General features: G+C 35.0%; 5 protein-coding genes across 9 annotated transcripts; 3 read left to right on the forward strand and 2 right to left on the reverse strand.

The window, feature by feature from the left end:
- Nucleotides 1-30: 30 nt before the first annotated feature.
- Nucleotides 31-3,060, forward strand: DhpD (guanine deaminase). 2 transcript variants are annotated; one of them, XM_067353195.1, is made up of 9 exons: nucleotides 31-145; nucleotides 728-920; nucleotides 1,047-1,313; nucleotides 1,394-1,612; nucleotides 1,727-1,834; nucleotides 1,915-2,022; nucleotides 2,146-2,311; nucleotides 2,415-2,561; nucleotides 2,665-3,060. In XM_067353195.1, the coding sequence occupies exons 2-9, from the start codon at nucleotides 822-824 to the stop codon at nucleotides 2,862-2,864; spliced, it is 1,314 nt and encodes a 437-aa protein (XP_067209296.1). In that variant the 5' UTR covers nucleotides 31-145; nucleotides 728-821; the 3' UTR covers nucleotides 2,865-3,060. The 2 variants fall into 2 exon arrangements, with proteins under 2 accessions (XP_067209296.1, XP_012232118.1); XM_012376695.2 differs by having other exon boundaries at nucleotides 127-145; nucleotides 813-920.
- Nucleotides 3,061-3,323: 263 nt separating this feature from the next.
- RpS2 (ribosomal protein S2) lies at nucleotides 3,324-4,916 on the forward strand. Its single transcript, XM_012376698.2, has 3 exons — nucleotides 3,324-3,438; nucleotides 3,900-4,251; nucleotides 4,384-4,916. The coding sequence occupies exons 2-3, from the start codon at nucleotides 3,901-3,903 to the stop codon at nucleotides 4,870-4,872; spliced, it is 840 nt and encodes a 279-aa protein (XP_012232121.1). The 5' UTR covers nucleotides 3,324-3,438; nucleotide 3,900; the 3' UTR covers nucleotides 4,873-4,916.
- A 156-nt stretch (nucleotides 4,917-5,072) lies between these two features.
- Nucleotides 5,073-5,820, reverse strand: Polr1D (RNA polymerases I and III subunit AC2 l(2)37Cg). Its single transcript, XM_012376722.2, has 3 exons — nucleotides 5,652-5,820; nucleotides 5,492-5,586; nucleotides 5,073-5,384 (listed from the first exon to the last, which is right to left on the reverse strand). Exons 1-3 carry the CDS (start codon nucleotides 5,670-5,672, stop codon nucleotides 5,174-5,176), a joined length of 327 nt encoding a protein of 108 aa, XP_012232145.1. The 5' UTR covers nucleotides 5,673-5,820; the 3' UTR covers nucleotides 5,073-5,173.
- A 25-nt stretch (nucleotides 5,821-5,845) lies between these two features.
- CRIF (growth arrest and DNA damage-inducible proteins-interacting protein CRIF) lies at nucleotides 5,846-11,318 on the forward strand. Of its 4 annotated transcripts, none has more exons than XR_010889738.1 (4): nucleotides 5,846-6,585; nucleotides 6,671-7,004; nucleotides 7,082-7,132; nucleotides 10,700-11,318. XR_010889738.1 is itself a non-coding variant. In XM_012376720.2 (3 exons), exons 1-2 carry the CDS (start codon nucleotides 6,083-6,085, stop codon nucleotides 6,993-6,995), a joined length of 828 nt encoding a protein of 275 aa, XP_012232143.1. In that variant the 5' UTR covers nucleotides 5,846-6,082; the 3' UTR covers nucleotides 6,996-7,004; nucleotides 7,082-7,363. The 4 variants fall into 4 exon arrangements, 2 of the variants coding, with proteins under 2 accessions (XP_012232143.1, XP_067209303.1); XR_001101619.2 differs by lacking the exon at nucleotides 10,700-11,318 and adding an exon at nucleotides 9,612-10,043; XM_012376720.2 differs by lacking the exon at nucleotides 10,700-11,318 and having other exon boundaries at nucleotides 7,082-7,363.
- Nucleotides 7,290-11,453, reverse strand: LOC105677846 (uncharacterized). Its single transcript, XM_067353186.1, has 5 exons — nucleotides 10,727-11,453; nucleotides 10,166-10,433; nucleotides 8,599-8,841; nucleotides 8,258-8,508; nucleotides 7,290-8,161 (listed from the first exon to the last, which is right to left on the reverse strand). The coding sequence occupies exons 1-5, from the start codon at nucleotides 11,451-11,453 to the stop codon at nucleotides 7,956-7,958; spliced, it is 1,695 nt and encodes a 564-aa protein (XP_067209287.1). The 3' UTR covers nucleotides 7,290-7,955.
- Nucleotides 11,454-11,553: the final 100 nt, after the last annotated feature.

Raw genomic sequence — 11,553 nt, forward strand, 5'->3', positions numbered from 1 at the left:
ATATCGTATCTATATATTCATGCATCATGACTTAGGATTGCGTGTCTGTGTCTGACATTAACGTGGAAGGGAGTTTATCTCTATATCTCGCAGCATTCCGTTCAATCTGGTTCAATTGCGGTAACATCATAAAAAAAAGCGGGAGGTGAGCAACATTTTTTTCGGACAGACTCAGTTTCTGCTTCCTTTTCTTGATATATAAAAAATATGACTAGAAAAGTAGGCTTTTAGGCCGTTGCTAGATATACGTGCACGTTTTGTGTATTTGTTTCAAGTTACAAATGTTTCTATCATTCACGTGATCCCCTCTTCAGTACGTATAATCTCAATCGAATTTTTAACATTAGCCTGTTAGTGAGTATGCATGTTCTAAACTGTTTCTACTTTACGTATCTCGTATTATAATCTCTAACTTATTTTCGTATTGTTGAATCTACTATTTTGTTGTTCGAGATCTTGTTTTTTTTTTAGTATATAGATTGTCACTTAATCCATTTCAGAGTCAGTAGAGCATTCTATACATGTTTTTGTTATTGGTGTTACATTAATTATTAAAATTGTTGATATAAGACATCTGAGTTCAAAAAATTTAATGATATATAATTTATTTACTAAAATTACAATAATCGTAAATATTATAAAAAATTTCTTTACAATATTTTAAAACTGAGAAAATGATGGAATTGTAAAATTATGACAATTCATGTAGTTTTTATTGTTATTTCAGAGATAAAGTTATATATTTATATATAACATAATTATATATATATATATATATATATATATATATATATATATATATATATATTCAGAATTGCAGAATGGTTCAACAAGTTTTTATTGGCCCATTGATTCATACAAAAGAAGATGGAGAATTGATAATTAAGAAACATGTTGCTATAGTTATTGAAGATGGCAAGGTAACTATATTTGATTATATTTTCTACATATTTTTGCAATGTTTTTGATTTATTAATAATTTATTTTAAATAATCTAGATAAAACGAAAAACTAATGTTAATATTTATATATTATGCAATATTTAGATTATTACTGTTGTGGAGAATCTGACAAATCACAAAGAGATGACAGATTTTCTCGCAGATTATGATGTAGATAAAGTTTGTATTTTATCACATGAAGAATTTATAATACCTGGATTTATCGATTGCCATATACACGCGGTTCAGTTTCCAAATCTTGGCCTGGGTTATGATAAATGTCTCTTGGATTGGCTGGAGACCTATACTTTTCCACTGGAAAAAAAGTATAATGATACAGAATTTGCGGAGCAAGTATTTGAAGCAGTTCTGGTATGGAAATATATAATCAGTTGACATATATAGAATTAAATTCTTATATATCTTTTAATTATTATGTTAAATTATTGCAGAAACGAACAATTCAAACAGGCACAACAACAGCATGTTATTTTGCATCTCTATATTCCGATGCGTCTCTGATTCTTGCAAAGAAAGCTGCTAAGATGGGTCAACGAGCTTTCATTGGAAAAGTAAATATGAACACTCCGCGTAAGGATGAATATTATGAAAGCACTGAAAAATCAATTAAGGACACCATGGCTTTCATAGAAGCTGTTGAACAAATTGGGGTAAACTCAAACTCATATTTTATTTGCATATGCCTGTGATAAAATAACAGTTTTTTCTTTATGCAAATCGAAAATCTTATGCTGCAAAAACGTCTTTTTTTTCATTTCTTGTAGAATCCGCTTGTAAGACCAGTTATCACACCAAGATTTGCATTGAGCTGTGATATGAAATTGATGCAAGAGCTAGCAAGAATTGCTAAAGCAAAAGATTTACATATACAGGTATTTCACTTGCATAATATATACATATATATATATACTCATTAATGTATCATACAATATTAATGCAAGATCTTTAATAGAGTCATGTCTCTGAAAATAAAGATGAGATAAAAGCAGTGAAAAACTCGTTTCCAGAACAGTCCTCATACACAGCTGTTTATGATGCTGCTGGTCTTCTTACCAATAAGGTATACTTTATAATGTTCTTTTAGGTAAAAAATGTTATTCTTCCATATAAAAAATATATAATTATCTGGATTGAATATAGTTATTTTAATTAAAAAAGTATATAATTAATCAATTTTTTGCAGACGGTGCTAGCACACGGAGTTCATCTTGAAGACAGTGAACTCGCGATTCTTAAACAACGAGGAACAGCTGTAATTCATTGTCCATCGTCAAATATACATCTGAGAAGCGGTCTTTGCGATGTGCAAAGACTGAGAGCTAATAATATCAAAATCGGTCTTGGAACAGGTGAAATTGCTTTGCAGAAATTTTATACTAAGACTGATATTTTGATATTACAACTTGAAAATTAACTGATAATATTCATTACGCTAATAAATAAATTTTGCAGATATATCAGGTGGATCAAGTTATAATATGCTGGAAGAAATAAGATCGGTTTTGAAAGTATCAAATTCTCTATCTGTTATGAAGGATGATTATATACCACTTAATTATAAAGATGTTTTTCATATGGCAACTTTGGGAAGTGCTAAAGGTAAAGTTAGACATCATTTATTATACTGTTTTATATACTGATATATATGTGATGTCTTCTTTATAATTATATATGCAATGATATATATTTTTTTTATATTTAGCACTCTCAATTGAGGATAAAGTCGGTAACTTGGTGCCAGGCAAAGAATTTGATGCTCTCATCATAAATTTGAACGCAAAGGATAGCTTATTGGATAATTTTCAAGAATATACATTAGAGGAGAAACTTCAGAGATTTATATACTCTGGCGATGATCGTAATATAACATCTGTATATATAAAAGGTAGAAAGGTTAAATAACGAAGAAAATAAGATTTACTCTTTATTTTTAATATACTACAAATAAACTTTTAAAAATATTCTAAATAATAAATAAATATTCTGTGATAGGCAGAAAGAGAGGTAAATTGTTAAATTATGTAAAGAAACTTCTATTTTTGTATATTATAAATAAATTTACAATATAGTGTTAATGAATAAATTGCTTGAATAAATTGCTTGAATAAATTAAATAAAATTTCAATTCCTCATTTTTTTTCCTCTGAAAACTATTATGAAAATAATGAAAAATATTTCTATTAAAGTAAAATTTTTATATTATAATTTTAAACATATATTGTTACATAGTATTTTTTACTACACTAATTATGAAAAAATTAATTTTAAATATAATTGCTGTAATATCATTTTACAGTTGCTTTATTTAAATAAAATATATATTTAATCATATCCTTATATATTGGTACTCTCGCACTATCTTTTTGAAACACCGGACATGACGTCATACAATGTCAGATACGCCATCTCGAGGCAATCAAAAACTCCAGCTTTACTGATCTTTCTTCCGTAACTTTACGCGTAGGAAAGAAGTAACGTGAGTAAAGTTCCGAAATTTTGTAGTTCTTTCGCGAGTATATTTATTAATAAAATAGTTTTTGCTCGTTCCTCGTTTAGCCATACAAAACATTTAAAAAATGAACGCTTTTGTACAAAGTTTTATCGCGACTCAGAGTAATTTGTTAAACGCCACGTGTTGGCACCGTTTGTTAGGTTAGATTGACAAACTAACATTTGGGATATTCTTCATGCCTTTATTATTTTAAACATCAAGATTATATAATAAAATATAAAAAAATTGTAACGTAATCTTTGTCTTTATGTAATTAGTAGAAATCGCAAAATAATTTTGTTACACTGTTATGGTAATCATAGTGTAAAGGTTATTGATTGGAAACAGCGACTATTAGCGATACTTTCAATAAATTAGGATTTTTATATGGAAATGATAGAAATGACTTTTGGCATCAAAATTTATAACATTTTAATTAATTATAGAATGGCGGACGCTGCTCCAGCCGCACGTGGAGGCTTTCGTGGAGGTTTTGGCTCTCGCGGAGCAGGAGGCGATCGCGGAGGTCTGAGAGGCCGTGGAGGTAGAGGTAGAGGTAGGGGACGCGGCCGTGGACGCGGCAAAGAAGACAGTAAGGAATGGATTCCTGTTACCAAACTGGGTCGTTTGGTTCGAGATGGAAAGATCCTATCTCTCGAACACATCTATCTGTTCTCTTTACCCATCAAGGAGTATGAAATCATTGACAAGTTCCTTGGACCTGATTTGAAGGACGAAGTTCTGAAAATCATGCCTGTACAGAAGCAGACTAGAGCCGGTCAGCGTACACGTTTCAAGGTAAACTTGGAGCTTTTTGTTAGACATTACAATAATATTGATAAAAAATGCGAGCTAAAAATTTACTTTTAATACTGATTAATCAATGTTGCGAGAATATACATATGACAAGAATTTGAATGTCTTTTATAGGCTTTTGTTGCCATTGGAGACAGTAATGGCCACATTGGATTGGGAGTAAAGTGTTCCAAAGAAGTAGCTACTGCTATTCGCGGTGCTATCATTCTGGCGAAGCTTTCTGTTGTGCCCGTTCGACGTGGTTATTGGGGTAACAAGATCGGTAAACCACACACGGTACCTTGCAAAGTGACTGGCAAATGTGGATCTGTTCAAGTGCGTTTGATACCAGCGCCTAGGGGTACTGGTATTGTATCCGCTCCGGTTCCCAAGAAGTTGCTTCAGATGGCTGGTATTGAGGATTGCTACACCTCGGCCAGAGGATCTACCTGCACCCTCGGCAATTTCGCCAAAGCCACATATGCTGCAATTGCTAAGACATATGCGTATCTTACACCTGACTTATGGAAAGAACAGGCTCTGGCTAAGGCGCCCTATCAAGAATTTGCTGATTATTTGTCAAAGACTCACAAAGGAGGCGCGAGAGCAGCAGAGGTTGTTTAAATAAACATCCAGCTCCCATGGAAATGCTTTGAAAAAATATAAAATGTGTGTCATTATTTTACTCCCTTTGGTCCCTTGAAAGGTAAAGCTTTGTATACTTTAAGATATTAATTTTTTTTAATTAAGACATTCACATACATATTTCTTTCTTAAATTATTTTTAGAGTTTTCATATTTCACTAAAAAATTTAGACAGAACATTTCTTTTAAAAAGGTATACTTTATTAGTAATATATATTTTTATTTTATTTAAAAACTTATTTGTATAATACATTATAAATATAAAAAAATTTTGATCATGTTATGTAGTGTCCATAGATATGTCTTGTGAAAATTTATGTTTCTCATATTCCTTATCAAATGTCTCAATCATATAATCGCATATTTTTTCAAGATCCTGTAGACCCCTTCTCAATACTTCAATTGCGTTTTCACCGGTTGTTGAAATGGTGAAATGAATCCTCTTTTCTGCAGGATGTGGCACATTATAACTGCACATCTTTATACCAGGACTGCAAAAAATAGAATTTTATTTAGAAAAAAATCTTTTATTAATAAATAGTTTAATTTATTTTATATGTTTATAAATATTATCTATAAACACTTAAATAATACATACTAATCAAGTATCACAGATCTGAGTGCATTTCCTAAAGTGTGTCCTTCATCGGCGAAGACAAAAGTTCCGAATGTGACTCCATGATTTCCTGGTAACTGTATTTGTAATTAACAATAAGGTATAATTTTGTATTTTAAATCATAATAATTATTTAACATACCCTTGAAAGACGATTTTCCATCGTTACTTATATTTTCACGTGTTGTGTATTACATACGCATCAATACCGCTTTTATTCTAACCTAATATAACCTTACTCAACCCAACCTACCTAAACTAACCTCTCTTGCTATTTGCGTCTCAAATCTGGCTACCAACATCGAAAAAGAAATTTTCCATGTTTACATGTATTGAATATTTGTATATGCACTTGTTACTCGATATGCTAAAAAATTATTCAAAAACGTGTTTACAACCGTTGTTTATGTCTGTTTATAAGATTTAACGATTTTCATGCATTTGCCTTTTTATGTCATAGACATTGCGTATATTTGATTAATTTAATTCAACTGTAATCTAACTTGTAATTAACCTAACCTAACCTAATTTAATAAAACTAACCACGTAAATTGTGCAGTGATCACACGTTTCATGCGGCGAATTGATGTTGCGATGAGTTTAACACGTATCTGCGATGTTTTCATTCATCGAAACACGCGGTTTCAAGGCACTTTTGTCAGGAGACTTCTTGCTACGGAATCGACAGAAGTGTCAAAAAATGAAACAGTCGACATAACCACTGCCGATGAGGAACCTGTGTATTCGATGATGGATGATCCACAGGTACAGGAAGAGATCGCTAGGAAACGAAACAAATCTCGGCTGAGTCCGCACGATAGAAACATTCTTATGGGTTTGCGTCCTTACAACAAATCTCTGGAATGGTTTCATAATACTGTAAAATACAAGAGACGTATGCTGGGTAGATATGGATTGAAAGGCAATGATGAACCGGTGGGATTTGCGTGGCCTACGCAGAAAGAAGTAAAAAATGCTCAAGAATATGAGACAGTTGCTTTCCCACTATCTCTTCAAGAGAGGTGGAAAAAGCTGGAGCTGGAGAAACAGAGAAAGGCTGAAGAAGCTAAAATAAGGCATGTTTTTATTATATTATTCAATAGTTAAATGCAATCTTGCTGATAATTTAAAATAATGCATTTATATATAATATGCTTACAGGGAAACTGAAATAATGGAGAAACTGGCAAAGATGAATCAATGGACGGCTGAGTTGAATGCAAAAGTAGCAAAGAAAGAAGCAGCTCTGCAGGCTGCTAAATTGCGTAAAGAACGTCTGCTGGAAGAAGTCAGAAGACACTTTGGCTTCAGAATTTCGTCTCATGATGAAAGATTTAAGGAAATGTTAGCACAGAAAGAGAAAGAAGAGAAGAAGAAAAAGAAAGATGCTAAGAAGAAAGCAAGGCTGGAGAAGTTTTTAACTCACGAATTATCCGAAACCGAGAGTCAAGAACAAACAACTGACTCTACGAAATCTGTAGAATAATAGCTTTTTGTTTGTAAAATATAAAATGTTTCAATTTTATAGCTAATAAATTTATAATTAGAATAATAAATTCTGTTTTCTTTTAGGTGCAATTATTTTAAAGTAGAATGTGCATGTGTGGCCAATGTGATTAAACCGTAAGTTTTTTCCTTTATTTTTTATTTAAGCAATTAGCGTTCTCATATTACGAGACGTCGCACAGTGAAATGGATTATGATCAAAGGATATTCAAATGTTCTTTTTTGTTTCGTATTATTACGGAAGCGTACTTTATAGTACTTTATAGTAAAAACGTTCTAATGGATATCTCACATTTATTCGCGGGCGTAATACAAATGTCAGAGACAATATACACTCATAATAATAAATATCGTACTTTTTCTTACTAATACAAAAACATTACACACTGTTTCGCAAAGGACTAGAAGAAATTATTCTAATGCATAGGTTGTTAAATGATACTCCTCTTAAGACGCTTAAGACCAGGCACACATTGGACGGCATGCAGTTATATTAATTATTTCGAATCTTACTCTGACCGTATTAAGTCTTTTGGCGATCACCGCAATCATTTATAAACCATCGAACTACATTGCATCAAATTTAAGACATGATTTCCTCATATTTGCGCTTGACTCATTATCCATTCAGTGAAGCTTATTGATTAACCAGTAGCTAATTCTTAACTATTTTAGCAGCCGCGTTGACTAAAATGATCGAACATCCTTGAACATTGTAAAAATTTTCCGATAGCGCGAAATTAGATCAGCTTCTCGTTGTGCACATCCCATCCTGATCGCCGCTGACAAACGACTTTCTTTGCGAATTTTCTCGCTCTGAAATATCTTTATCAGTTTCAGCGGCACTGCGAACCGGTCGATTGTCATCGTCGCACGTCCATGTATTCTCTATTTTAAGCTCGTCGATCACGATGAAACGTACTTTGTTGCCTTCCGCGTGTCAGGCGGATTGCAGCTGCGACGACGATGTTAATTCGTAAAACTGAAAGCTCAGCTCCTCGCCGAAGAGATTTTCCGATCCTATAATTTCAGGATCGACCACGTTCAATCCCAAGCTGTTTGGATTCAGATCCGTGACCAGATATCCTTCGCTTATGAGACCACACTCCTCGGCGACGACTTCCTTAGAAACCGGATTCAGGAAATCTGCAAATTTATTTGTACGTTAATTTCTCGCAACAAAAATGAATATTGATCCCTTTGAAATTTTTGTCTGGAAAAAAAGATTATAACGATAATCACCGCTATCCTTGAAAGAACACTGAAGCTCCGTGTGTTGCGTAGTTTGCTGATTCTGCTGATTCGCCTCGTGATCGTTGCTGTTCACCATCATGGGAACTAGATATTGCACTTCTACCTGACGTTTTATACCATTGAGTATTTGCTCGGCGGAATGCTCGAGCGTCACGGAATTCAGGATACTGTCAGTGTTCTCCTCAGAATTCGGCTGCGTGATACTTGCCGTCGCAGCCTCCACTTCATCCACGATTTCACTGCAACGTTCAATTCGAAATTGTGGAAATCGTATCGATGCGCGTTAAAATGTTTTACATGACTCGACAAAGAATTGCATCGGGATTTACCTAATGATAGTTTCGTCACTCTGAGATTCTTCGCACTCATTTTGCGAAGCTTGTCGTGCCGATGTTACGTCGTTGACAATAAGCGGACGAGGTCTGCAATCGCCACGATTCGCGATTGCCCAAAGATGACCAGCTCCGTGAGGGGCTTTCGATCCCTTGCGGAAATGCGGATTTATCGAAAGATTGTGTCGGACAGAATTCTTCCAGCGATCATCGTTGCTCTTGTAGTAAGGAAAGTGCTCGCTGAAAATGATAGAAGTATCCTGATTTCATATTTTCTTATATGTTTGAATCTAAAAGCTGTGCAATAAATATAAAACATGCACTTGCGTCCAAAACAATGTTAAATTTTAAATTAGTAATTATAATAAAAAGAACTCTTTTTACGTAGGTAAATTGAAGGAAACGCGATTAAGGACATTACACTATAAAAACGCGTGCTGGCAATTTACGTCCCTGCGAAACTAATTTCCTTCACCTGCTCGTAGCGATGTCACGGTGCGTTACGCACCCCCTACGATTAATTTCACAAGTTTCGGTAGAGAATGAAAGGCATTTTAGCAGAGAGAGAGAGAGAGAGAGAGAGAGAGAGAGAGAGAGAGAAAAGATATATTTGAAATGCTAAATGGCGTGTTTACCCTCGACTGATCACGATAATAGCGACGAATGTTGTCACTTACCGAAAGTTTAACAAATCTGTCTTTAACTTTTCATATCAAATATCTACGAAATCAATATAATTAAAAAAATAATCCCATCATCTAAAATCTGTCAAGATTATTCTTTAAATACTCCCTTTCGGGTATTTTATTTAATATCTGCTTCAATCTCTTTGAAAACAATATCGGCTTAAGTCTGAATATATCATGATCAAAATCTCGAATAATGTGAAAAAATCATATTTTTAATGTAATAAATTAATGCCTATATTTATAGGTTTGTGTCTGTCTAGAGTTATTGGATCTTTTGCTCAATTGCTCAAGCCCGAATGATCTATATATGTTTTTTCCAAGGAGCTCGAGCGACGATCGAACAGGTGAAGGTATAGGGAGCAGTAAATTGTGCGCATTCGTGTTGAGGGCTGCAGCGAAGGATAGCCGGAGGGTGAGGAGTTTAGTGCCAGGTGGTGCCAAGCAACGGGGGCAGTGGTACCAATAGGTACCATCTCAAACCAGCCCACCCTCGTCGATTCACCCCCGACTTGCTCCTGTAAATTCGTAGAAAATCTCCTGCGCGGCTAATACGTAAATAAGAAAGACACTTTGTATATTTGAGAAATGCAATTTGTAAACATTTCCTTCTTAGATTTTTGACATCTTATCATATGATTTTAATTGTGATTGCTCTTAAATTGCGATTCCGCCCGTAAATTGCGAACTTAAAGGAGTAAAATATGAAAAATGTAAAAACATAAAAAGAGAATTGAAATCAATTAATATATCTAATTAGACGTGCAATTGTAATTGCAGTGCCGGCTACGAACAGTAATTTCGGCAAATTGTCCCAACAGAAAGGAAGCCAAAGTTTCGATTGATAGCAACAATAAATTTTGACGCTGATTACTTACGAGATCCATTGATAAATAGCAGAGACGGTGAGCTCGCCTCTTTCCTGCAGTGCGTGCTCTATCAATTCCGTGTAGGTGAAGGGCGGCTTTTTCGGTCCGTTCGATCGCACAGACGAAACATTCCGGTTGTCGATTCCACTGGCAGGATAAGTAGCCTGATTTGAGTCCTGTCTATATGTTGATGAATTTTCGTGATTGCCGTATCCTCTTCTGACATCGCCGGCGTAATTGGAGCCGTGCGACCGTCCGTTCGATTTGCTTTTGTTGCCTGAAAATACGCAATTAGTCGCAAAACTATAAAGTTAATTAGTGAACGGTACATATAAACATTTGTCGCAATTTAATTAAAATAAAATTTAAAATACCGCTTTTTAACATATATAGTTTATCAGCATTTCAACATAAGGCGGTGGTAAAATTTGCTTTCTTTATGCGATTTGATATATTTTAATTTTAACGCTAAAATCAATCAGATTAGTTCTTTAATTTACAAAAATATTAACACACATTTATATTGCCTTTTATTTATTTTAGTTTATTTTGTTCTGAAACTTTCCTCACCATGATTGTCCTTTGTCGAGAGTCCTATGGTGGACTTATCGTCCGCAGCTTCGATGAACGAATCCAGTTTGAAGTCCAGCAGCCATGATAGGTTCCCGTTCTCCTGATCCTCGAATTGCTGCTGTTGCTGTTGCTGCTGATTGCTGTTTGTCATATTTCCCTTATGTTGCTGCACGTTTGAATTGGCGAGCGGTACCGTGGGTGCGGCAATCGGTTCCCAATAATTCACTGACACTGCTGGTTGATAATTAGCAGTCGCCTCGACGGCATAGTTTTCAGCAGAATGACGTTCGATGCATCCGGAAGCCAACGACGACGACGACGAGGAAGAGGACGAAGTTACAAGAATATCTAAATTCTGCTGCTGCTCCAACTCCGATACAGTCGTCCAAGTGCAATTGGTGCCGTCTACCAGCAATACTTCCAGACGTGCCACCGGCGATTCCTCGACCGCTTCCTGAGCGGACATCGGCGAGAAAAGAGCTGCCGCGTTAGCAATCATCTCATTCGGCGCGGTAACCAGCTCCACTGGCGTCTCGAGTTCCTGGAGGTAGCGCTTACGGCTCGTCTGGCGGACTTCCTCACAGAAGCTGTCAATGTCCAGCTCGTCGAAAACCTTCCGCTTGGAATTGTCAATATCCAGGTCATCAAAAACCTTCCGTTTGGAGGAAGCGCGGCATTGATTCTCTGCAACTTCGCCAGCCGCTCCCGATGATGGTCCAATCATCCTGTCGATTTTCAAGCTATCGATGAACATGAAATGGATAGGATAATAAATCGTCCTTTAAAAAGATAGGCGCAGCAAAAGAATTGTAGTAGAAATTTAT

Source organism: Linepithema humile, chromosome 4 (assembly GCF_040581485.1).
Source record: "Linepithema humile isolate Giens D197 chromosome 4, Lhum_UNIL_v1.0, whole genome shotgun sequence".
NCBI lineage: Eukaryota > Metazoa > Arthropoda > Insecta > Hymenoptera > Formicidae > Linepithema > Linepithema humile.